Source organism: Mobula hypostoma, chromosome 14, assembly GCF_963921235.1.
Source record: "Mobula hypostoma chromosome 14, sMobHyp1.1, whole genome shotgun sequence".
In the NCBI taxonomy this organism is placed as follows: Eukaryota; Metazoa; Chordata; class Chondrichthyes; order Myliobatiformes; family Myliobatidae; genus Mobula; species Mobula hypostoma.
This window is the reverse complement of record NC_086110.1, coordinates 41,570,373-41,594,685: the sequence shown is the minus strand read 5'-3', so window position 1 is coordinate 41,594,685 and position 24,313 is coordinate 41,570,373. Positions and strand designations below refer to the sequence as shown.

Here is a 24,313-nt window from a genome sequence, read left to right as displayed (position 1 = left end):
CTGCAATGTGGTTATATTTAATCCACAATACGTTCACAACTACTAATTGTAAACTCATTTTGTGCTATAATATTTATTCTTCCTTATCCCAGGTGTCCTTCACACATCGGTTGTACTTCTCACTGAAATGTGTGAACGAAGTCCTGACATGTTGGCACACTTCAGGAAAGTAAGTTACCATATTTCTGTGTTCCTCATTCTTTTTAATTTGGTTTTTAATATGATTGAACTCTTTTGCAGAAGTGGTTGAAGATTTATTGAATACAGTGCATTAACAAATAATTACGCATTATACTGCTGTACAAGCTTGCACTCTGGCTAAAATGTCATTCACTGCAAGTTGAATTCATTGATCATTTAGTACAAACCAATAAATTGCACCTGGAAGTATACATGCAAGGTCAAATTTTAAGTTACCAAATAGTTTATGGTTGTGAAATTAAAATGCTTAATTATTACAATATGGGTTGAATATGGATTGGAAGATGTAGAATCCTTTTTGTTAAGTTAAGAAACTATAAAAGTAACCACTCCCTGAATTAGATACAGGCCTCTGAAGAGTAGCAAGTATGTGGGCTATAAATTAGAATGAGAGATTCAAAAGGCATGTAAAAAGAGCAATATTGTGATAGTCATGGGGAATTTCAATATACAGGTAGATTGGGGAAAATCAGTTTTGTGCTGAACTCCAAGAGGCGGAGTTTGTACAATGCCTATTAATTTTTTTTTAGAACAGCTGTGGTCGAACCTACGAGGGGAAAGATAATTCTGGGTTGTGTGTTGTGCAATTAACCAGATTTGATTAGGGACTTCAAGGTAAAGGAACCTTTAGGAGGCAGTGATCATATGAAAGAATTCATCCTGCAATTTGAAATGGAGAAGCTAAAGTCAAATGTATTGGTGGAGTAAAGGGAACTACAGAGGCATGTGAGAGGAGCTAGCCAAAGTGGATTGGAAGGGGATATTAGCAGGCATGACAGCAGAACAGCAATGGCTATAGTTTCTGGAGCAATTTGGAAGGCACAGAAAAGATACATCCCAAAGATGAAGTACGCTATAGGATTGTTGATGAGGCAACTGTTGACTGACAAGTGAAGTCAAAGACAGCATAAAAGCAAAAGAGAGGGTGTATTATGTAGCAAAAACTAATGGGAAAGTAGAGGATTTGGAAGCTTTTAAAAACAAACAAAGTAACTAAAAAAAAAAGCCAGAAAGAGAGAAAAGGTGAAATATGAAGTTAAGATGAACAATAATATAAACAGATATTAAAGATTTTTCAGAAATATAGAGTAAAAGTGTTGAGAGTGGATACTTGACTGCTGGAAAATGATGCTGTAGAGGTAGTAATGGGAGACAAAGAAATAGTGGACAAACTGAATAAATATTTTGTGTCAGTCTTCACTATGGAAGTATTCTTCACAGAATGCCAGAAATGCAAGTGTGTCGGGGCAGAAGTGAGTGTTGTTGCTATTATTAAGGAGAAGGTGCTTGGGAGGCCGCAAATATTAAGGTAGCCAAGTCCCCTGGACTAGATGGACTCTTCCCCAGGACTAGATGGACTCTTCCCCAGGTTTCTGAAAGACGTACTGTAGCTGAAGAGATTATGGAGGCATTAGGAAGGATCTTTCAAGAATCACTAGATTCTGGAATAGTTACAGAGAGCTGGAAAATTACAAAAGGCGCTCCACTCTTTTAGAGGGAGGGAGACGGAAGAAAGGAAATTATAGGCCACTTAGAGTGACTTCAGTTGGTTGGAAAGATGTTATAGTCTATTATTAAGGATGAGGTTTGGGGATACAGTACTTGAAGGCACATGACAAAATAGGCTACAATCAGCATGGTTTCCTTAAAGGGAAATCTTGCCTGACAAATCTGTTGGAATTCTTTGTGGAAATAACAGGATAGACAAAGGAAAGGATGTAGTTTACTGGATTTTCAGAAGACATTTGACAATGTACTGTACATGAGGCTGCTTAACAAGATAAGACGCCATGATATTAAATGAAAGGTACCAGCATGGATAGATTTTCTGACTGGCAGGAAGCAAAGAATAAAGGAGCCTTTTGTGGTTAGCTGCCGATGAATAGTGGTTTTCTACAGTGATCGGTGTTGGGACGACTTTTCACATTATTTGTCGATGATTTGAATGGAGGAATTGATGGTTTTATTTCCAATTTTGAGGATGATACGAAACTAGATGGAGGGATAGGTAGTGCTGAGGAAGCAAGATGTCTGCAAGAAGAACTTCGATTGGGAAAATAGGTGGCAGATTAAATATGATGTACATGGTCATGCATTTTGGCAGAAGGAATGAAAAAAAGAGTGGATTATTGTAAATGAGGAGAGAATAGAAAAATCGGAGGTACAAAGGGACTTGAGAATCCTTGTGCAGAATTCCCTGAAGGTTAACTTGCATGTTTAAACAGTGGTAAGGAAGGCAAATGCAATGTGTGCATTTATTTCAAGAGGACTAGAATAGAAAAGCAAGGATGTAATGCTTAGGCTTTATTAGGCATTGGTCAGACTGCACTTAGAGCATTGTAAGCAATTCTGGGCCTAAGAAAACATGCTGACATTGGAGAGGGTCCAGAGGAAATTCACAAGAATGATCCCAAGAATGAAAGGGTGTTTGATGCCTTTGAGCCTGTACGTGCTTGAGTTTCGATGAATGTGGGGGGGGGGGGAGGGGTGGATCTCATTGAAAACAATTGAATGTTAAAAGGCCTAGATAAAGTGCATGTGGAGAGGATGTTTCCTATAGGAAACATATAGAGGACCAGAGGGCATAGTCTCAGAATAGATCGGTATTTAGAACAGAGATGAGGAGTTTCTTGAGCTAGAATGATGAACCTGTGGAATTCATTGCTACAAATGGCTGTGCAGGCCAAGTCCTTGGGTATATTTAACGTGGCGGTCTCTAGGTTCTTGATTAATCAGAGTGTCAAAGGCTATGGAGAGAAGGCAGAAAAATGAGGTTAAGAAGGTTAATAAATCAGCCATGGTGTAATGGCAGAGCAGATATGATGGGTTGAATGGCCTATTTCTGCTCCCATGTCTTATAGTCTAATGGAATTTCAATTCCCTACAAACTGTTATCAAATACTTTTATTTTAAGATCATTTATTTATTATTTATTTTGGGATGTTGCTGATCCATCAGTGTAATTATGCTCGTTGACTTTATTAACTTTACCTCCAACTTTCACCCTGCCCTCAAGTTTACCTGGTCCATTTCCGACACCTCCCTCCCCTTTCTAGATCTTTCTGTCTCTGTCTCTGGAGACAGCTTATCCACTGATGTCTACTATAAGCCTACTGACTCTCACAGCTATCTGGACTATTCCTCTTCTCACCCTGTCTCTTGCAAAAACGCCATCCCCTTCTCGCAATTCCTCCGTCTCCGCCGCATCTGCTCTCAGGATGAGGCTTTTCATTCTAGGACGAGGGAGATGTCTTCATTTTTTAAAGAAAGGGGCTTCCCTTCCTCCACTATCAACTCTGCTCTTAAACGCATCTCCCCCATTTCACGTACATCTGCTCTCACTCCATCCTCCCACCACCCCACTAGGAATAGGGTTTCCCTGGTCCTCACCTACCACCCCACCAGCCTCCGGGTCCAACATATTATTCTCCGTAACTTCCGCCACCTCCAACGGGATCCCACCACTAAGCACATCTTTCCCTCCCCCCCCTCTCTCTGCATTCCGCAGGGATCGCTCCCTACACAACTCCCTTGTCCATTCTTCCCCCCCATCCCTCCCCACTGATCTCCTTCCTGGCACTTATCCGTGTCAGCGGAACAAGTGCTACACATGCCCTTACACTTCCTCCCTTACCACCATTCAGGGCCCCAAACAGTCCTTCCAGGTGAGGCATCACTTCACCTGTGAGTCGACTGGGGTGATATACTGCGTCCGGTGCTCCCGAGGTGGCCTTTTATATATTCGTGAGACCTGACGCAGACTGGGAGACCGCTTTGCTGAACATCTACGCTCTGTCCGCCAGAGAAAGCAGGATCTCCCAGTGGCCACACATTTTAATTCCACATCCCATTCCCATTCTGACATGTCTATCCACGGCCTCCTCTACTGTAAAGATGAAGCCACACTCAGGTTGGAGGAACAACACCTTATATTCCGTCTGGGTAGCCTCCAACCTGATGGCATGAACATCGACTTCTCTAACTTCCGCTAAGGCCCCACCTCCCCCTCGTACCCCATCTGTTGCTCATTTTTATGCACACATTCTTTCTCTCACTCTCCTTTTTCTTCCTCTGTCCCTCTGAATATACCTCTTGCCCATCCTCTGGGTCAACCCCCCCCTCCTTGTCTTTCTTCCCGGACCTCCTGTCCCATGATCCTCTCGTATCCCCTTTTGCCTATCACCTGTCCAGCTCTTGGCTCTATCCCTCCCCCTCCTGTCTTCTCCTATCATTTTGCATCTCCCCCTCCCCCTCCAGCTTTCAAATCCCTTACTCACTCTTCCTTACACTCCATACACTCCTGTAATTGCCCATGCCATTTCAATAGCCTCTCGCAAACCAGAGACTTCTCACTGAGAAAGTTGCAACCACTGCCATTTGCATATTTTCCCCAAGATACATAACAACCTGACTTGAAAGTATTTCATCCATGTTTCATTGTTTCTGGGTCCAAATCCTTCAATTTCCTACCCAAAGCACTGTAGAGCACCTTAACAAGAAGTTCTGCAGTTTAAATGCGTGGTTTACCACCACCTCCGAAGGCTTACTTCAACCTGGGCAAAGTTTATATTGAATGCTTGCTTGTTTGGTCTTTGAGCTATGCCACCCAGCAATCCCCCAATTCAGTCCTCGCCTAATTACAATTTATAATTACCAATTAACATACCACAGTCTTTGGACTGTGGGAGGAAATTGGAGTACCTGGAGGCAACCCACGCGATCACAGGGAGAAGGACAAACTCCTTAACAGGCAGCAGCAGGAATTGAACCTACTATATTGAACTAGGATTTTCTGAGCTAGTCTACAAAGCATTGTGCATCATGTCAAATATAAAGAAAAATTCTAACACTTGTCAACAATTTACGAAACATTAAAAACCAAAATTGAGGCTGAAAAAGTATTTTCCTCTTTGTAATTTACTATGCTAACTTTCTGAATTTAATGTATTACCTTACCACTCACCCAACTTGTTGATGTAGAAAATTAGAAGATCACCTGCTTTCAATCATAAGAATAAATATCCCCCCTGCCCCCCATAAGGTCCAACAGTATGCTAGATTTTCAACAGACCAAACCAAAATGAAGATAAAAGAGCATTCAAGACAAGACTATCTCAAAGGCACTGAACCTACCTCAGAGCTCAGTGCAGTCCATCATGGAAAAAGTGGAAAAAATATGAAACCCCACACACTGCCTCGGTCAGTCCACCCCTCTAAACTCAGTCGCAGGAGGAGAATGGTACTTAAAAGAGAGCTGCAGAAGTCAGTTGCTGCAACTGGAAGTGAAGCTCCTGGCTGCACAATCTCTTGAGGCCTTGGACAAAAAGGTTATTTATGGAAGAGAAGCATGGACGAAGCTCTAGCTCAAAAAAAAGGCACATCCTTGCCCCTAAGGACTTTGTGAAGTGTCACTTAGAAGATACTGTAAAGATGTGAAAGAAGGTCTCTTGGGGTTGGATAAGACAAAAGTGGAACTTTCTGGTCGCAACTCTAAGTGGTATAAGTAGTGTAAATCTAATACTGTGCATCAGCTCAACCATTTTCCATGATGTGGGATTATTGCTGGTTCTATGCATAATGCAAAATTTCTCTAAATGCCTTCTAAATGGTGTATTTAATCTGGTATTTTCTGTCATCTCTCCAGGGTGGTGGATGCAATTTCCTTAAATATATTCAAGTTTGAGATAGGTAAACATTTGAAAGATTGAGGGTTATGGAGGACTAGTATAGCAAAGTTGAGGCTAGCATGGATCAGCCATGAATAGTACGGCAGGTTTGAGGAGCCTGCTGGCGTACTAATTTGTGTTATAATAGCCAATGGGTTCTCTTATTATACCTTTGACCTCAGATTTCAATTAGATTAGTTAGTATGGCCTACCCTTCACAAATTCATGCAGTACTTTGATTCTTTGACATAAAAGTGCACAGAGGTGTACAGTTCCTGATGGTTCATTCCATTTATTTTCCAACATCTGATGTTACAGTGGAAGATCTGCAGGTGTTTATGTATTCTCTAAATAACCAAGTAACAGTGGAAATTTTCCAGTGCGGTGACATGATTCATGAATCTAGAATGCTTTGCTGTTTAGGAGTATACCCTAGATAGAAACAATGAGAACTGGAGATTTGCACTGTTGTTTTCTCCATCACTATTCTGCTTTAAAAATCTGACAATAAATGGGATGGGACCCCTCCTCTCCAATCCTGATTCAATTTAGTTCATTGGAGTGTTATTTTGTACTTTGGTTTAACTGCATAAACAAAAGTGCTAATTTATCAATTTTGGCACTCCTTTGTCCATTCTTATCTGTATTTTTTTTCAGTGATCTGCACACCATTATTGCTCTCTTATTCTCATATTTGCTTGCTTTGGCCCTTGCATGTTGTTGAATTTAGATTTATCTCCATATGGCTTCTTGATTTATCCCTCGTTTCCCTTGTCTTGAGACTAAATTTTATCCGGGAAGTTTTGTAGGAGAAATTGTTGTCATGAAACGTGCCTAATGGAAATTCCCTGATTATAACAGCATGTTTAATAAATTTAGAAAACTTTAGAAGTAAGTGACTAACACCCTGATAGAGAACATTTGTACCCGGCCATTTGTACCCATACCTTGTGAAACAGCATTATTTTAAAGTCCAGTAAATCCACCAAACACAATTCCAAAACATAGCACATCACACCACTCCTGTTTTAACACTATATATTAAAAAGATAAAGAAACCTAGGAAGAGAAAAGCCTATGAGGTCAATTGCTTTCACATTAAAATATTTTCCAGATTTCCATCAAGAATTGTCTTTCAAATTAGTTTGTTTCAAATAGGGGAAGGTTTAAAGAGGCCTTGTGGGTCAAGTTGTTCACACAGAGGGTGGTGTGTATATGGAATGAGCTGCCAGAGAATGCTATCGAGGTAGCTAAACTTCAAACATTTGAAAGACGACTGGACAAGCACAGGAATATGAAAGGCTTAGAGAGAGATGGGGCCCCATGCAGGCAAATGAACTAGTTCTGTTAGGCAATCTAGGTGGCCTGGATGACTTGGCATGAGAGTTTTGCTCTAGCAAGAATGATTCTATTCATTATGGAGTTTGGAAGAAACAGGGCTGACCTCTTTGTGAAACATATTTTGAATGTTTCAAATGTTATGAAGCCTGGTTAGGTACTTGGGTAGGGAAGCTGTAAGGGAGATAAGGGTCTAATGTGGACAAGTGAAATTAGTGTAAAAAGGCATCATGGTTAGCATGAGCAAGGTGGACTGAGAGGGCATGTTTTTATGTTGTATAGTTAATTGGTTCTTTGATTCTGAGCAAGATCCCAAGGGACTTGATAGAGTAGATGATAAAACGCTGCTGCTACTTGTGAAAGAGTCCGAGTCAAGGGACAGCATTAGAAGATGAATCATTTGAAATAGGGATGCATAGAAATTTCTTGCACAGGTTAACAGATCTCTGGAATTCTCTACCCTAAGAATCGTGGATGCTTCAGTATTGGAGCTGATTGAAGAGGGAGAGCAATTTTTTTAAAATCTGAAAATTTGCTCAAAAGCTGATATAGAAGAGGATGGGGCCTGGAACATTTAGCCATGATTGTATTGAATTACAGGGCAGGCTTGATAGGCCATTGTAACCCATTGCCACTAATATTTTCTTGTGATCAGTCATATTGTTGAAACTAGCTGCACATTTCTTGCATTCTTGAATATTTAAAGATGGGGTCCGAAATTCTGTTTCATGTGGTTGGGAAAAGGTTACTTAATAGGTTTGCTTTTGCTTTTTTGGTAGACTTTGATCTTCCGAAAAAAAACATAGACTGCTACTTGTTAGTATTGATTTTTTTCTTTCAATATGTTTCCCAATATTCTCACAAGTATGTAATTTTTTATTCCTCTCGTTGCAAATCCTACATGGTTCTAGAATGAAAAGGTAAGATTTCATTCTGAAAATGAGAACTACACCCTGCATGATGGTTGGAAAGATTTTTTTGTTCAAGGCCAGTGTAATTAATGGAAGTCACTTTCTTAAATGTTAAAAATGTCCAAATAAATGCATCAAAATATGTTTATAAGAAGTTGTATTCTGATGCAGAGAAGAATGATTTGTTTGTTACACAAATTAAGATGTAAACCATAAACTGTGCATTGCATTTATCTGTTTAGCTGAGATTTTAAATCACTGGCCTGGCCCTGTTTATGTCAGTATGGTTCTATTGTCTGTGAAGGCTTTAATTTTAATGTTTTTCTTTGTATTATATTCATTAATATATTTTATATTGTTAATGAGTTCTGAGATTTAATCCATTTTTTTCAGTTGGTTCCTCAACTTGTTCGGATCCTGAAAAACCTTATCATGTCTGGCTATTCACCAGAACATGATGTCTCTGGCATTAGTGATCCTTTCCTTCAGGTCAGTTGTTGTGCTTCTTGAATCAATTAATAAGATTTGTTGTTTAAATATTAATGAGAGTGACATAATTCAATGTCATTGAATGTCGTCTTTATCTTCAGCCGGGTAGTTTATTAAAACCATTATCTATTGGTGACAGTATGCTTTGATTGTATTTGGAAGAATAATTCAACATGATTTATAAATGCAGTGCGGCCTTCCTGAAACAATTAATATATTCTCTGAAAGAGCTTGACACAAGATTAATAACTCAATAAGATTAATTTTGTATCTTCATTAGGAATAAACTGTGTATTGTGATAGAACATTTTTGTTTTGTGGCATTGTATTTTAATTGTCTCAATATTATGCTGGTGAATTTAAAAATGCAAAACTTGGATTTAAGGATGCCCTTGGTGAATTTTTAAAAGTTTCATTTTGGGAATTATCTATTTTAACCATGGAAGTTAAATGTCATTATTTATAGTTCATGGATCAGATACTAAAGGCTGAATATAGTTTAGCTTTGCCCAATTATTCCTGTGCAAAGATGCACCCCTTATAGTTTAAAAATATGGTGTTTAAATGAGTGTAAGCCTTTTAGTTATTGGCCTTGGCCTTATGCTCAATGAGCTAAGTAATATTTGCATAAAAGAAATTCTAAAAACACTCAGGTCAGGCAGCATAAGTGGAAAGTGAAGCAATTAATGTTTCACGACCAAGGTCTTTTCCCAGTTCTGACAAAGGATCTAGGACTTGAAAGGTTAACTTTGTTTCTCTTCCCACAGTTGCTACCTGACCTGAGATTTTCTAGCATTTTGATATTTCAGACATTCTGCATCTTTTTATTTAATGTTCCTTGTGAGTTTACGACTTGAAATTTAGTATATTCTGTATAATGAAAGTTTACTGAAATATCTGCTTTGTTTTCAGAGTATTGATTATGGCCTCAATTAATCTGCTTTAAGAAAAAAGTTTGTTTCAAAATGTAGGGTTAGCCAAGGGGCATAATGTTTAAATTGAGTTAGATTGCTTGACAATCTTGGCCGGCTAATAAGCAAAGTAGTGCCCTGTATCAATGGGAAGATGAAATTGGGGTACAGTGAAGAAGGTGAACTTGTGGTCTGGTGAGTTGGAAATTGGTATTCATTTCAAATATACTTGCAGTGCAGTATTTGGAGAACAAGTTATGAAATTGTTTGACAAAGTTGAAAATTTCAACAAGCTAATGAGGCGAGATTCTTTGGAATCTCCATGTTATTGCGATTCTCTGTTCCATGCTTTCTATAGCTACGTGATTCGGGGAATAACTTGGTGAATATGAAGAGTTTTGGAAATGAACAAGTTCCAGTTTCAGTCTGCTACGTGACATACAGTGGTGGTATAGTTAGCTCATGGAACAGAAGCAAATAATTTCTTTATGGTATTCTGTAGAAAAAAGTGTAATAAGATGTGAAAGGAACCTCAGTTCTTAAACAAAAAAAATCTGAAGATATTTAGGTTTCTTTAGACTTTGGTTGGTAAAATGGCGTTATCTAAGTCAGCAACCAATAACAGATATTGTGTTGCTTTGCATGTGACTTGCTGGGGTTTGATGTGCAACAGTGACTGAGATTGAATTTGATATGTAAATAGAAGTAGATAAAGGAGGAGAACAGGCAAATATTCTGAAAGCTGGAAACCCAAAGTAGAGACAAGAAAATGTTGAAAATACTTGAGCCAGGCAGCTTCTGGAAAATAAGAAATTTGTTTAAATTTCAGGCTAATGACTTTCATTAATAGAGGTTGTTGAGCCGAAAGATCAACTGTTTGTGTCCACAGAAGCTACCTCATCTGATTATCTAAAATTTGTAACTTTTTGTTTTAAATTGGAAAGGCTTTGAATAAATGACCAGTGGATGGATATAAGCAAATAATTCTGAAACTGTAGAAGAGACAAATTGTAACTGCTGTAAAATTATGGAATAGAATCCTTGGAGTTACTGATTTGTGGAATTGTAATGTGTATTGGTAAACTGAACTGAAAAGTGGTGTTGACAGCAAAGGAAAGCATAATGCTAAATAGCACAAAAGAAGCATTTTCAACACCAGTGAAAGTATAGAAGGTTTTATAACACAGAAAATTTCAGTTAACATGCCCTCTTAACCACAACAAGTCACTCATGCAGCTTTTACATTGTAATTTTAGGTTCGAATCTTGCGGTTATTACGAATGTTAGGCAGAAATGATGATGACTCAAGTGAAGCTATGAACGACATTCTTGCACAAGTGAGTACAACAGAGCATTCATTCAAAATTACTAATATTGTGAAGTTATGTAAGAACTGAAGATCTGTTTTTAGACTCTTTAGTTGTCTGGTGTCTGACCGTATTTCTACATGCCTTTAAATTCTCTAGATAATACAATTTAATTCTGACCAATTCTGTTATCTGTATAGCATGAATTTTTAAGGTTGGAAAATGAGATGATTCTTGCTAACTACAGTGTGATTGTCATTTTCAATTTTCTAGAAGTCACTTTGAGCTTTATTGTTTGAATATACCGATATTTACGTGTACACATGAAATAATGTGGACAGTTTTCTTCTGACAATTCATGTCATAGTTATTTCAGGATTTTGGATGTATTGCCAATATAAGTTTGCTGCCCTAAAGTTAACACACCGTCTTGTGTTACGAATTAAATTTTGTCTGTATCATAGATCTGCACTGTGTACTGAATGTTAAAAGAAATGGATGTAATTCTGCAAAAATTTACATTTAAGAGATCATTCATTATGATCTGAGAAATGGATCCAACAAGAATTTAAAGATGAGATCAATCTGGATTTTGAAAAGAATAACTGACTGCATGATAGTTTGAGGACGATGAGATTCTTACTGTGTATTTTAATTTCCTAGGTTGCAACAAACACAGAAACAAGCAAAAATGTGGGTAATGCAATTTTATATGAAACTGTTTTGACGATTATGGACATCAAGTCAGAGAGTGGACTGAGGGTATGTAGCATAAATGTTACCTGCTTTAGCCATCTTAATTACAAAGTTAAATCTGTAGTTCAAAATTTGTTAAGGAAAAAGAGAAAGTGCCACTAAACTCCCTAGCAATTTTGATAGAAAAACGACAAGTCCAATTTCCTTGTGGAAGCTATTTGAGTTTTCTTCCTGGTGTTGTCAGATGATGAAACCATTGAGTGATCCACTGGCAGAGTTTTCTGGAACTGTGCTGATCATCAGCTATCTGAGACAATATCTAACCAGTAAACTGACAGTCATGAAATTCTGAAACTGTGCACAAGTTTGCCATTTTTCATTACATAAGTGGAACAGGTTCCAAAACCTTTTAAGCTTTAAAGTAGTGCATGAAAATCGTCATATATATATATATATATATATATGTGTGTGTGTGTGTATGTGTATATATATAATCGTCATATATATATATATATATATATATAGAGAGAGAGAGAGAGTCTGGTTTATAAAATGCACAGTTGACCTTAGAATAATTATTGTGTGATTTCAGCTGTGGTAACCTCTGATTTTATTCTAGCTGTTATGTTGGCGTGGACAGACGAGGCCTTTTTCAAAAAAGGTGGCTAAGAAATTGTATTTTGCATCATAGATGATTACTTAAATATCATCAGCTTTACTGGACAATTGGATGTGTGAAATTCATTTCATCCAAAACAACTTGCTTTTATTGCTGCAGCATGTAATATTTAATTGTGTATTGTGTAGCTAAATATTGTGAAGTGTATCAAAATAGTATTTCAAAACTTGAAATGATTTATTACTGTTGAACTAATTAACCAGTCCATTGTTATCCAGATGATGGGTGAAGAATTGACAGCTTTGAATTTGCAACTTGTTGGGCGGGGGCGGTCAGAGTAATCTTACATTACATTTGCGCTCTGATTCATGAGCATACTTTCATACAACATTCCCATATTATATTAAATGTACAAACAATTTAGAGTATCAACATTTGTTTTTGCTTGAAACCCTTTTGGGTATACTGCTCTTTCCAGAGCTTAGACACATTGTCAGAGTATGGAAATTGCAGGAATTTCTCTTTTCAGGGTTTGGGAGGGGTAGCTGACTATTAGTCATTGGTCTGGATACTTGATCTGAACATAATATACAATCCTCATGATTTAAGGAATTTATGATAAGTAAGCCTTGAATTTGAAAAGTTAGCATTGTTCATTATGAACAACTGGATTGTTGTAAAATGATACCTGTTTTTTGGGAAGGAAGTCTGCTATCCCTATCCCTTTTGACGCATGGAGCAGGTCAGTTGTGTAATTGTCCAGTAAAGTGGTCCAGCAAACTACTTTATTCAGGAGGCTGTGAGGATTGACAATAAACATGAAGTTGGGAGTAACTTTTTATAGCACAGAAGATTGGTTAAAGAACAGGGAAAAATTGTAGATTTTTTTTTCTCGCAAACACGAGGAATTCTGCAAATGCTGGAAATTCAAACAACACACATCAAAGTTGTTGGTGAATGCAGCAGGCCAGGCAGCATCTCTAGGCAGAGGTACAGTCGACATTTCAGTCCTGATGAAGGGTCTCGGCTCGAAACGTCGACTGTACCTCTTCCTAGAGATGCTGCCTGGCCTGCTGCGTTCACCAGCAACTTAGATTTTTTTTTTCTGGTTAGCAGATGCAACTGTTGATTGTCATTAGAATAAGACTGGGCCCTTGGCCTTTCACATTTAATCTAAATTACCATTTAGAAAGGAGGTATTGGTCAGCTCACTTAAGTGGATAAATCACCATAGATTGAATTTTGTCACAAATTACTGAGAGAAGAAAGATGATTGTTGGAGCCCTGACAGACCGCAAGTGAGATATCGGATGACTGGAAGACATTGAATGTAATGTTCTTATCAAGAAAGGCAGTAGGAATAAGCCAGGTAATTACAGGCGGGTCAGCCTAACTACATTAGTAGGGAAATAATTGGAAATATTTTGAGGGGTAAGGTTACTTTTACAAACTGCTACATGAGAAACTGGTCCATAATTTTAGAGCTCATGGGATCCCGAAATAACGAGAGAATGGTGGAGATTTGTTTTTACATTGGAAGATGGTGATTAGTGGTGTATCGCAGGGACTGGTGCTTGGGTCTTTACATTATACACAATAGTTGCAAGTGAATAGAGTTGTGATTAAATTCACAAATTTGTTTATAGTGGGAAGAGTAACTTTGGTGTACAAGATGATATTGAATAGTTGGTAAGACAGGCTGAGCAGTAGCAGTTTAAGTTTAATCCAAATAATGCATGATGGAAGGGTTAATAAGGCTATTGAATGGTAGAACCTTAGAGAATTGAGGAACAGCAGGACTTTGCTGTAAAGTCCAAGGATCCCTTACGGCGGCAGCACAGGAAAATGGTGGTGAAGGCATTACACGCACAATGCTGGAGCGCTCAGCAGGTCAGGCAGATTCTATGGATGGAAACAAACAGTCAACCTTTTGGATGGAGACCCATTTCACCATAGATGCTGACCATCCTGAGTTCCTCAAGCACTCTAGAGTTAATAGAGTTGGATAACGCTGCAACACAAACAGGCCCTTTGGCCCATCTTGTCCATACCAAACTATTAGTTTTCCTAGTCCCATTGATCTGCTCTTGGACCATAGCCCACCATACCCCTCCCATCCATGTACCACCCAAATTTCTCTTAAATATTGAAATAGAACACGAATCTACCGCTTCTACTGTCAGCTTGTTCCACACTCTCACCACCACCTGAGTGAAGTTTGCCTTAATCATTTCACCTTTCACCCTTAACCCATGACTTTTAGTTCTAGTTTCACCCAACCTCAATGAAAAAGCCTGCTTGCATTTACCTTATCTACCCCTCATAATTTGTGTACCTCAATCAAATCTCCCCTCATTGTCCTATGCTCCAAGGAATGAAGTTCTAAACTAGTCAACCTTTCTGTATTACTCAGGTCCTCAAGTCCTGGCAACATCCTTGTAAATTTACTCTGTACTCCTTCACTCTTATTGATATCTTTCCTGTAGATAGGTGACCAGAACTAGACGTAGTACTCCAAATTAGGTCTCAACAATGTCTTAGACAACTTCAATGTAACATCCCAACTGCTATATTGAATACACTGATTTATGAAGGTCAGTGTGCCAAAAGCTCTCTTTCCAACTCTTAACGACTTGTAAAGCCACTTCAAGGACTTGTGAATCCATATCCCCAGATCCCTCTGTTCTCCTGCACTCCCGACCACGAGCTGTGTAAGTCCTGCCCAGTGTGACCTCCCAAAGAGTAATGTCTCACACTTGTCTGCAATAAATTCCGTCTGCCATTTTTCCAGCTGGTCCAGATGCAGCTGCAAGATTTGATGACCTTCCTTGCTGTGTACTATGACCCCAGTTCGCAAATTTGCTGGTCCAGTTTCCTACATCATCCAGATAATTGATTGACAGTTGCAAGAAAAAGTGTGTGAACCTTTTGCAATTATCTGGCTTTCTGCATTAATAACTCATAAATTGTGGTCTGATATTCATTGAAGTCACAGTAATAGAGAAAACATAATCTACCTAAACAAATAACACAAACAATTGTATTACTTCTCGTCAATACTGAGTACACCATTTAAATAATCCCAGTCTAATTTCAAAAATGTATGTGTATCTCTAGGGTAATGCCTTCCACAAAAGCTATTTGGAGTCAGGTGTTCCAGTCAGTGAGATAAGATTGGAGGTGTGGGTTGTAGAGGTGCCTTGCTCTATATAAAGAAAAAAAAAGACATACAAAGTCAAGTTACTGACAAAGCCTGCTCTCCTCAAGAAAGATCTGTTTATGTGCACCATGCCTTGATCAAAACATCTTTTCAGAGGACCTTGGAAGAATTGTAGAGATGCATGAAGCTGGAAAAGGATACAAAAGCATTTTTAAAGACCTGAGTGTTCGTCAGTCCACAGTAAGAGAAATAGAGGAAATATTGTTACTGTCGCTCCTCTCCCTAGGAGTGGGCATCCTGCAAAGATCCCACCAAGAGCACAACGTGCAATGCCAAAGGAGGTGAAAAAGAACCCAAGGGTAACAGCAAAAGACCTGCAGAAATCTCTGGAACTTGCTGAAGTCTCTGCTCATGTGTCCACTATAAGAATGGTGTTCATAGAAGGACACCGTGGAGGAAACCACTGTTCTCAAAACAAAACATTGCTGCTTGTCACAAGTCTGCAGTAAGAAAACACACCTGGATGTTCAACAGCACATCTGGTGAAAGGAGTATCATAGTTTGGAGCTGCTTTGCTGCCTCAGGGCTTGGACAGCTTGCAATCATTGAGGGAACTATGAATTTAAAATAAATTTTAAGACATTTTACAGAAGAATGTCAGGGTAATGATCCATACCTGAAGCTTTACAGAAGTTGAATGATGCAACAAAACAATGATCTGGAACACAGGAGGAAATCAACAACAGAATAGTTCAAAAAAATGAAAATTTGTATTTTGGAATGACCAGGTTGGAGTCCAGACCTTAACCCAATTGAAATGCTGTGGCAAGACCTGGAGAGGGCTGTTCACGCAAGATATCCCAGAAATATTGATGAACGGAAACGGTTTTGTATGGAGGAATGATCTAAAGTTCCACCTCAACGTTGCACAAGTCTGATCAGCAGCTCCAGAAAACATTTGGTGGAGGTTATTGCTGCTAAAGAAGGTTCTACCAGTTATTAAATACAAGGGTACACGTACTTTTTCCAGCCTGGATTGTAAATGATTAAAGAATGTGTTCAATAAAGACATGATAAATAGTTTATTGTGTGCTATCGGTTTAGGCAAATTGTGTTTGTCTATTACTGTGACTTAGATGAAGGTCAGACCACATTTTATGAGTAATTAATGCAGAAAACAAGGTAATTGCAAAGGATTCACAACTTGCAACTGTAGATGTATCAACAACAAACCCAGCGCCAATTCCTGCAACACACCATTAGTCACAAGTCTCCAATTAGAGAGGCATCCATCAACTACCACTCTCTGTGGCTTCTCCTGCGAAGCCAATGTCAAATCCCATTTAATATCTCATCCTGAATGCCAAGTGACTGAAGCTTGACCAACCTTCCATGTGAGACCTTGTCAAAGACCTTGCTAAGCTTCATGCTGACAACATCTACAACTCCATTAACTTTCCTGGTAACTTCCTCAAAAGACTAAGATTGGTTAGACCCCCATCTACCACACACAAAACTATGTTGACCATCCCTAATCAGTCCCTATCTATCCAAATACTTAGCTTGTCCCTTTAAATACCTTCCAATAATTTATCTACTACCAATGTCTGTCTCACTGGGATGTGTAATCTGTATATGGTTCATTATCTCACTGCTGTTTTGCCTCACTTCTATAGAACCTGTTTCTTGAGTAAATGCAGATGCAAAAGATCCATTTAAGATCTTTCTCAACACTTTCAGCTCCATTCATTCAATTTTGTCCCTTGCTTTCCTTTTGCTCTTAACACATCTGTGGAAGCCTTTGGGATTCTCCTTCACCTTGACTGCTAGTGCAATCTCAAACCTTCTTGTAGTCCTTCTAAATTTTTCCTTAAATGTTCTCTTGGATTTCTTATACTCAAGTACCTTATGACCTTGTGTTACTTGTAACAATCTGTAATCATTCTACAAATTTGCTCCTCTAACTCCTGCTGACAGTTAGTGGTCTTAATATCCCATTAAAGTTGTTATCCCTTTCTAATTCCTGAGTTCCATCTATATAGCCTCAGTAGACAAGCTCTCCAGTTTGTCCTGTCTAGGCAGTGCCGTGATATTTTTCCTGACTAGTAATCCCACCCCTTCACCTGTAATCCCTCCAGCTCTTATTTTGTCTAAAACAATAAATCTCAGGACTTTGAGCTTACTGGTACTTCCCCTCCTGCAACCAAGTCTCACTAATGGCTAAATATCGTTTCATTTTGTATATATTGCTCAGAATTTCCAGCATCTCTATAATCTTCTATGTCTGGTGAAAACATATAGGGCATTGCCTTCATGTTCTATAGATTTGCTAAGAATGTCCACAGAAAAAGTATCTTAGGATTGTACATGGTGATGCATGTGCTTTGATAATTTTTTACTTGAACTTTGACCTTTAAGCGGTGCACCTAAGTGCACTGAGGCCATGGTGCAACCTAGTAAAATGTTCGTTAAACATGGAGTACTGTGTTCATTTTTTAGTTGTCGTACTCTCGGAAGGTCATAGAGTAGAGGGGAATTACCAGAATGTAAGACTAAAATGAAACTTTTCAGTTGAGGTGAGACTGGATTCACTATTTGTTTCTTTAGAGGGAGGAAGCTGAGGCAGGACTTGGTGTTCAGAGAGAGCATAATTAAGAGACGTTGTTAAGAAACTTTTCCCATTGTCTTGGTCTTTGTGGTGTTAAATGGGAATAGAATGGTAAAGTTCACCTGGTCATGGCATGTCTTAGAAGGTTGTGAAGTCAGGAGGAAGCGAAGTGTGCTAGCGGATTATGGTTAAGCGGGCAAACAGATGGTATAGTGGGTAAATAGGAAGTTAGTCTTTTAGTGGGGGAAATCACAATGAGAAGCTAAGAAGAAATATGTTAGAAGGAAGATTGAGCAGATAAAGGCTTTATTCTTTGGAACATTGAGTGTATTCTAAGGTGACTTCACATCCCTGGAAGCGAGCTGGATGATATTATTTAGGGTAATAGTTCAGAATACATGATTAAGATGAGAAATTTCTTGGAGGGTTGTAAGTTTTTGGAATTCACTACCTTGAGAGATAAGGATGTTGATCCGGTGTGAGATTTTGAATTATAAGACAATTAACCATTACCATCTTACCATCAGGTAAGAAAATATAATTGAACCAAAAATCAGTTCTCAATAGTTAGAGAAACTACATAGCTTATTCTTATTTCTTACACTGTTAACATCATTTTGTAGAATCATTAGGCTGAATCCTGGAACAAAGAAATTGCTCCAGGAGAGTGAATGAGGATATTTAATAGCAGAGATGATACCAGGCAGTTTCATCTTGCTGGTAAGTGTTGTGATATAGGGCCTAGTCTCAGGTAATGGATTGTGGTGTGAGGAGATGTTTCTGTATGCAGGTTACAGACTTTTCACATTGAGTCGCTGGATGCTCAGTTGAATATAATCAACTAAAATTATCAGCTGTTTGGACATAAAGGGAAGCAGAAGGCGCATTGTATAGACTGTAAAGTGTATTTCGCACAAGATTAGTTATGATGTTTACTACAGCATGCTGAAAGGGCATTATGGTCTATTCATTTCTTTTCATTTGTTAACTAACTTGGTTGTGATTGGAAAGAAGCATATATGAGGATTCTATGGAAATATTGTATTGTTCGATCAAAATATCTATGCTATGCTTATAATTGCAAACTTGTGATTATTTGGTATTAAAATAAATTGATAAGATATAATACACTTGTACAGAGATAATTCTTCTTCTCCCAAAGAAAGTGAAGAGTGATCACTTAGTTGGCATTGGCAAAAAAAATGTAAATGTCACAACTGTGGAGACTTTTAATAATGCAGTGAGTTGACTCTGTATATATTATTTTAAGTTGATCAACTCAATATAAATGTCATGCTATTTGATTCATTACAGGTTTTAGCCATCAATATCTTGGGGCGATTCTTGCTAAACAATGACAAAAATATTCGGTATGTTTGTAAACTTAAATAGTTTTATTAAACTCGTATATTGTCAAAAGCAAAATATGTTAATGAGTGGGGAAGCAAAACTTCGGTTTGTATATAAAATAGGTTGCCTTGGGTATAGACAGGTGGGATAGAAGTTGATCCTTTATTCCAGGGGTTCCCAACCTTCTGCCATGGACCAGTACCATTAAGCCAAGAGTCTGTGGGGCCTAGGTTGAAGCTAATGAATATATGGGGTCACAGCATTAGCTGAAGGTGTCAAAATCTGTGGGCTGCATTCAACCGGCCACCTTGCCTTAAATGTAGACTGCTCATTGTGCCGACCATTTCCATAAGCTCTGAAAGCTGTGGGTGGGAATCCAGATCAGCTGCCTTGTGATCAGGATTCTTCGGCACAAATTATGGCATTTATTCAGGTATTATAACTCTTTAGAGTTATTTCCAGTGGGATAACTTGCTCTTTTTAACTTGAATTTAGAATACAAAAGTAATATGAAGTAGGAGAAGTTCACTTTCATGTTTAATTTTATGTATAAAGTAACTGCATCCTGATATCATGGTGTATTTCACTGTGTACTTGAAGGCTTAATTAGATTTCTTCACTATTTCCAATCCATAATTAAAACAAGTTTTTAAAATATTCTTGATAACATGCTTTCAATGTTTTTAATCTTAAAAAACCACAATTAAATCCATGGTTACCATTCAAGTGAAGTATTGATTGCATCATTTATTGATTGTGGAATATTTTCACTTGAGATCGAGTAATACTGAGGAATCATGCATTAGTATCATCACTGCTCAAAGACAGACTTGAGTGCCTCTTTGTAAACACTGTTTTTCTAAGTTTTATTCTTAAAGGTTGAGTTCATAGATTTGAAGTTAACTGTGATGTGGATAAAGATAAACAATTTTTACCAAACTTTTTTTTTTGCTTAAGTAAATCAAATATACCAAGTTTGATTGCATTTTAGTCAAGCTAATGTTTTTTAAAGTAAACATTTAATGTGCAATTTGCAAATGAAGTTCCTCTCCAAGAGGTGTATAATTTTTTTTTTAATGCCGTTGTATGTCCTGAAGGCTTGAATACGCTATAGTGGTATGTACATTTGAGTTCTTCACTACCACATACATCCAAAACTGAATGAACACCGATTACTTGCACCAAAAGGATTGGAGTCAATATTAATTCTAGGCCACCCGTGCATCTCTTTCCCTAGTAGTTACCTGAAACTAAAAGGGTCCTCATTATTTTTTAGTATCCTTTTAGTTCCAGTGGTGACCTTCCAATTCCATATCTGTTCCATCGTCAGCACTGGCTACTTGCACCTCAAATACCACCTTTCAGACCTGCCTCGGCTCGTCTGCTTCTGTAAGCCTCATCTGTGTCTTTGTTCTCTCCTGACTTGAATGTTCCATTGGCCTTCTGCTTAGCTCCCCACCACCTCCCCCCAATCTTTCATTCTCGATAAACTTAAACAAGTTGTAACAACACAGAGTAAATGGTCTAATAGTTTCCTGCCTTTATAAAATTTGCATTGTTTAGTTTCCCATCATTTCTTCAAAGTCTGCTTGTATATTAAAGTAATACCTCCCACCCCCTACAATCTTTTCCTTTTCCATTACTATAATGTTTGTTATGGATTCTGTCTTCCTAGAATTGAACTTCTCCATTTCTGACTAGATGGTGAACATGTCTTCAATTGCCTAAACAGTAATAATTGGAAATAGTCTTTAAATCTGTCTTTTTCTCTGCCTTGAAATGTTACTTAAATCCTACCTCCTATAGTTTGATAACCTCTCCAAATCTTGAATGATTCTGAATGAGACGTCGCTTAAAGACACACTTATGTAACACCTTGGAATACTTAGCAAAGTTAGCACTTTGTATATGCAGTTTATATATAGAAATGAAGTGTACAGAATCCCTTCTGCTTTTCCCTTTATTGTGCAAGGCGGTAGGTAGGAAGAGAAAAAACGAAGAAGCAAAATAGAATTTGGAGGAATATGAATTTGAGAGATATGAGAGTGAAGCATACAAATATTGGAATGTGCTTAGAGGATTCGAACATTATAACTTGAAGTGATATTGAAGGTTAAGGCAAACCATATTGTCTTAATTGAAGCAACACACATCAAAGTTGCTGGTGAACGCAGCAGGCCAGGCAGCATCTCTAGGAAGAGGTACAGTCAATGTTTCAGGCTGAGACCCTTCGTTAGGACTAACTGAAGGAAGAGTTAGTAAGAGATTTGAGAGTGGGGGGGGGAGGGGGAGATCCAAAATGATAGGAGAAGACAGGAGGGGGAGGGATGGAGCCAAGAGCCGGACAGGTGATTGGCAAAAGGGATATGAGAGGATCAAGGGACAGGAGGCCTAGGAAGAAAGACAAGCGGGGGGGAGAACCCCAGAGGATCGGCAACAGGGGTATAGTCAGAGGGAGAAAAAGGAGAGTGAGAGAAAGAATGTGTGTATAAAAATAAATAACGGATGGGGTACGAGGGGGAGGTGGGGCATTAGCGGAAGTTAGAGAAGTCGATGTTCATGCCATCAGGTTGGAGACTACCCAGATGGAATATAAGGTGTTGTTCCTCCAACCTGAGTGTTGTCTCAACTGAAAACGTTTTTTTCAGTTTCACAAAAACTTGATGGGCAATTATTATTTCTGCAGTTAAATCTTTGATTGTTATTAAATGTGTTAATCATGTTTATTGCATTTTTATTCACTCAACGTCCTGAACTATATTCTTTCTGCAACTGTTATATGTTCATTTTGAATTGTGTTGGTGTTTGCATCATTGTCTGACCTCTTGAAGTGTATGGTTATTACTAGATGTTTTAAACTTCTGTAATTTTTCTTTTCCACCATCATAAGGTATGTGGCACTAACATCGCTGCTCAAAACTGTCCAAACAGATCATAATGCAGTCCAAAGGCATAGAAGTACAATAGTGGATTGTTTGAAGGACTTGGATGTATCAATTAAAAGGTAATCATAACTATATTGGGCAGTTGCAAATTGTATCCTTCAACTTCCTACATTTGTAGAACAACTACAATTCAATATTATTAGTTTTAAGTGACTTGGCTATGGTAATGAAAACAATATCAAGAGAATTTGCAGAATTAACTTATGCACAGTTCTTATGGTATCACTTTTCAAAATATGGTTTATTGAGTAAAATGGCTGTATGCTAGAGATTTTAATATTCTGGACTTGCACACTGTATAGTGAGAATAACTAAGTTTAGCATTTTGCCGTTGCTAGCATTTCACCATCTGTAGTTTCATCAATAACTTATACCTAAATTTTAATTTATTTTTTATAATAACTTTAGAATCCTATTTCTAAAGATATGGCTTGTGAGTGGGACTAGCTATCAGGTTATAATTTAAACAGTTCCATTGTGAGAAAATTGATATTCTGCTTCAATAAACAAAGATAAAACTTGGTCTTTTTTATTCACTCGCTTGTTTAGGCGTGCAATGGAGCTGAGCTTTGCTCTTGTAAATGGAAATAACATTAGAGGAATGATGAAGGAATTGCTCTATTTCCTGGATTTATGTGATCCCGAATTCAAAGCGGATTGTGCATCCGGCATCTTTCTTGCAGCAGAAAAGTAAGGCTTGAAATTCTGTGTGCTATACAAATGCACTCTTAGTTTATAATGGATTAAGTACAAATATTAGGCATCCATAAGTTTATTTTGAAGCAGCAAGTTGAGTACTTGTGTTGCTTTAAGAAGTATAAACTTATAGCATACAAGTGTAATTTAATGATTTAAAAAAATGTTCTGTCTTCAAGGATAATGTAAGATTGCAGACTGGCGTGTAAGCCATGTTATGACAATATGACATGGGAGCAGAATTAGCCCACTTGGCCCATCGAGTCCGCTCTGCCATTCAGTCATAGCTGATCCTTTTCTCCCCTCCTCAGCCACACTCCCCGGCCTTCTCCTGATTGAATTTTTTGAGGATGTGACTAAACACATTGGTGGTAGAGCAGTAGATGTATTGTATATGGATTTCAGCAAGGCATTTGACAAGGTACCCCATGCAAGGCTTATTGAGAAATTAAGGAGGCATGGGATCCAGAATTGGCTTGCCCACAGAAGGCTAAGAGTGGTTGTAGACGGGTCATATTCTGCATGGAGGTCGGTGACCAATGGTGTGCCTCAGGGACCTGTTCTGAGACCTCTACTCTTCGTGATTTTTATAAATGAGCTGGATGAGGAGGTGGAGGGATGGGTTAGTAAATTTGCTGATGATACAAAGGTTGGAGGTGTTGTGGATAGTGTGGAGGGCTGTCAGAGGTTACAGCAGGATATTGATAGGATGCAAAACTAGGCTGAGAAGTGGCAGATGGAGTTCAACCCAGATAAGTGTGAGGTGGTTCATTTTGGAAGGTCAAATTTGATGACAGAATATAGCATTAATGGTAAGACTCTTGGCAGTGTGGAGGATCAGAGGGATCTTGGAGTCTGAGTCCATAGGACACTCAAAGCTGCTGTGCAGATTGACTGTGTGGTTAAGAAAGCATACGGTGCACTGGCCTTCATCAATCGTGGGATTGAGTTTAGAAGTCAAGAGGTAATGCTGCAGTTCTATAGGACCCTGGTCAGACCCCACTTGGAGTACTGTGCTCAGTTCTGGTCGCCTCACTATAGGAAGGATGTGGAAACCATAGAAAGAGTGCAGAGGAGATTTACAAGGATGTTGCCTGGATTGGGGAGCATGCCTTATGAGAATAAGTTGAATGAACTCTGCCTGTTTTCCTTGGAGCGTTAGAGGATGAGAGGTGACCTAATAGAGATGTATAAGATGATGAGAGGCATTGATCGTGTGGATAGTCGGAGGCTTTTTCCCAGGGCTGAAATGGCCAGCACGAGAGGGCACAGTTTTAAGGTGCTTGGAAGTAGGTACAGAGGAGATATCAGGGGTATGTTTTTTTACAGAGAGTGGTGTGTGCGTGGAATGGGCTGCTGGCGATGGTGGTGGATGTGGAAACGATGGGGTCTTTTAAGAGACTCCTGGACAGGTAT

General features: G+C 38.5%; 1 protein-coding gene and 1 non-coding gene across 3 annotated transcripts in view; both read left to right on the top strand.

Annotated features, from left to right (window-relative positions):
• Positions 1–24,313, top strand: part of ap1g1 (adaptor related protein complex 1 subunit gamma 1) — a 92,620-nt gene that overhangs the window by 28,624 nt on the left and 39,683 nt on the right. For both annotated transcript variants that reach the window (XM_063066999.1, XM_063066998.1), the window contains exons 6-12: positions 93–169; positions 8,510–8,605; positions 10,773–10,853; positions 11,487–11,585; positions 19,221–19,276; positions 22,147–22,260; positions 22,751–22,891. In XM_063066999.1, the coding sequence (XP_062923069.1) occupies positions 93–169; positions 8,510–8,605; positions 10,773–10,853; positions 11,487–11,585; positions 19,221–19,276; positions 22,147–22,260; positions 22,751–22,891 (664 nt within the window). The remainder of the gene's footprint in view (positions 1–92; positions 170–8,509; positions 8,606–10,772; positions 10,854–11,486; positions 11,586–19,220; positions 19,277–22,146; positions 22,261–22,750; positions 22,892–24,313) is intronic.
• Positions 11,753–11,839, top strand: LOC134356610 (small nucleolar RNA SNORD71). Its single transcript, XR_010020396.1, has one exon. It is a non-coding gene; the product is annotated as a small nucleolar RNA SNORD71 (small nucleolar RNA).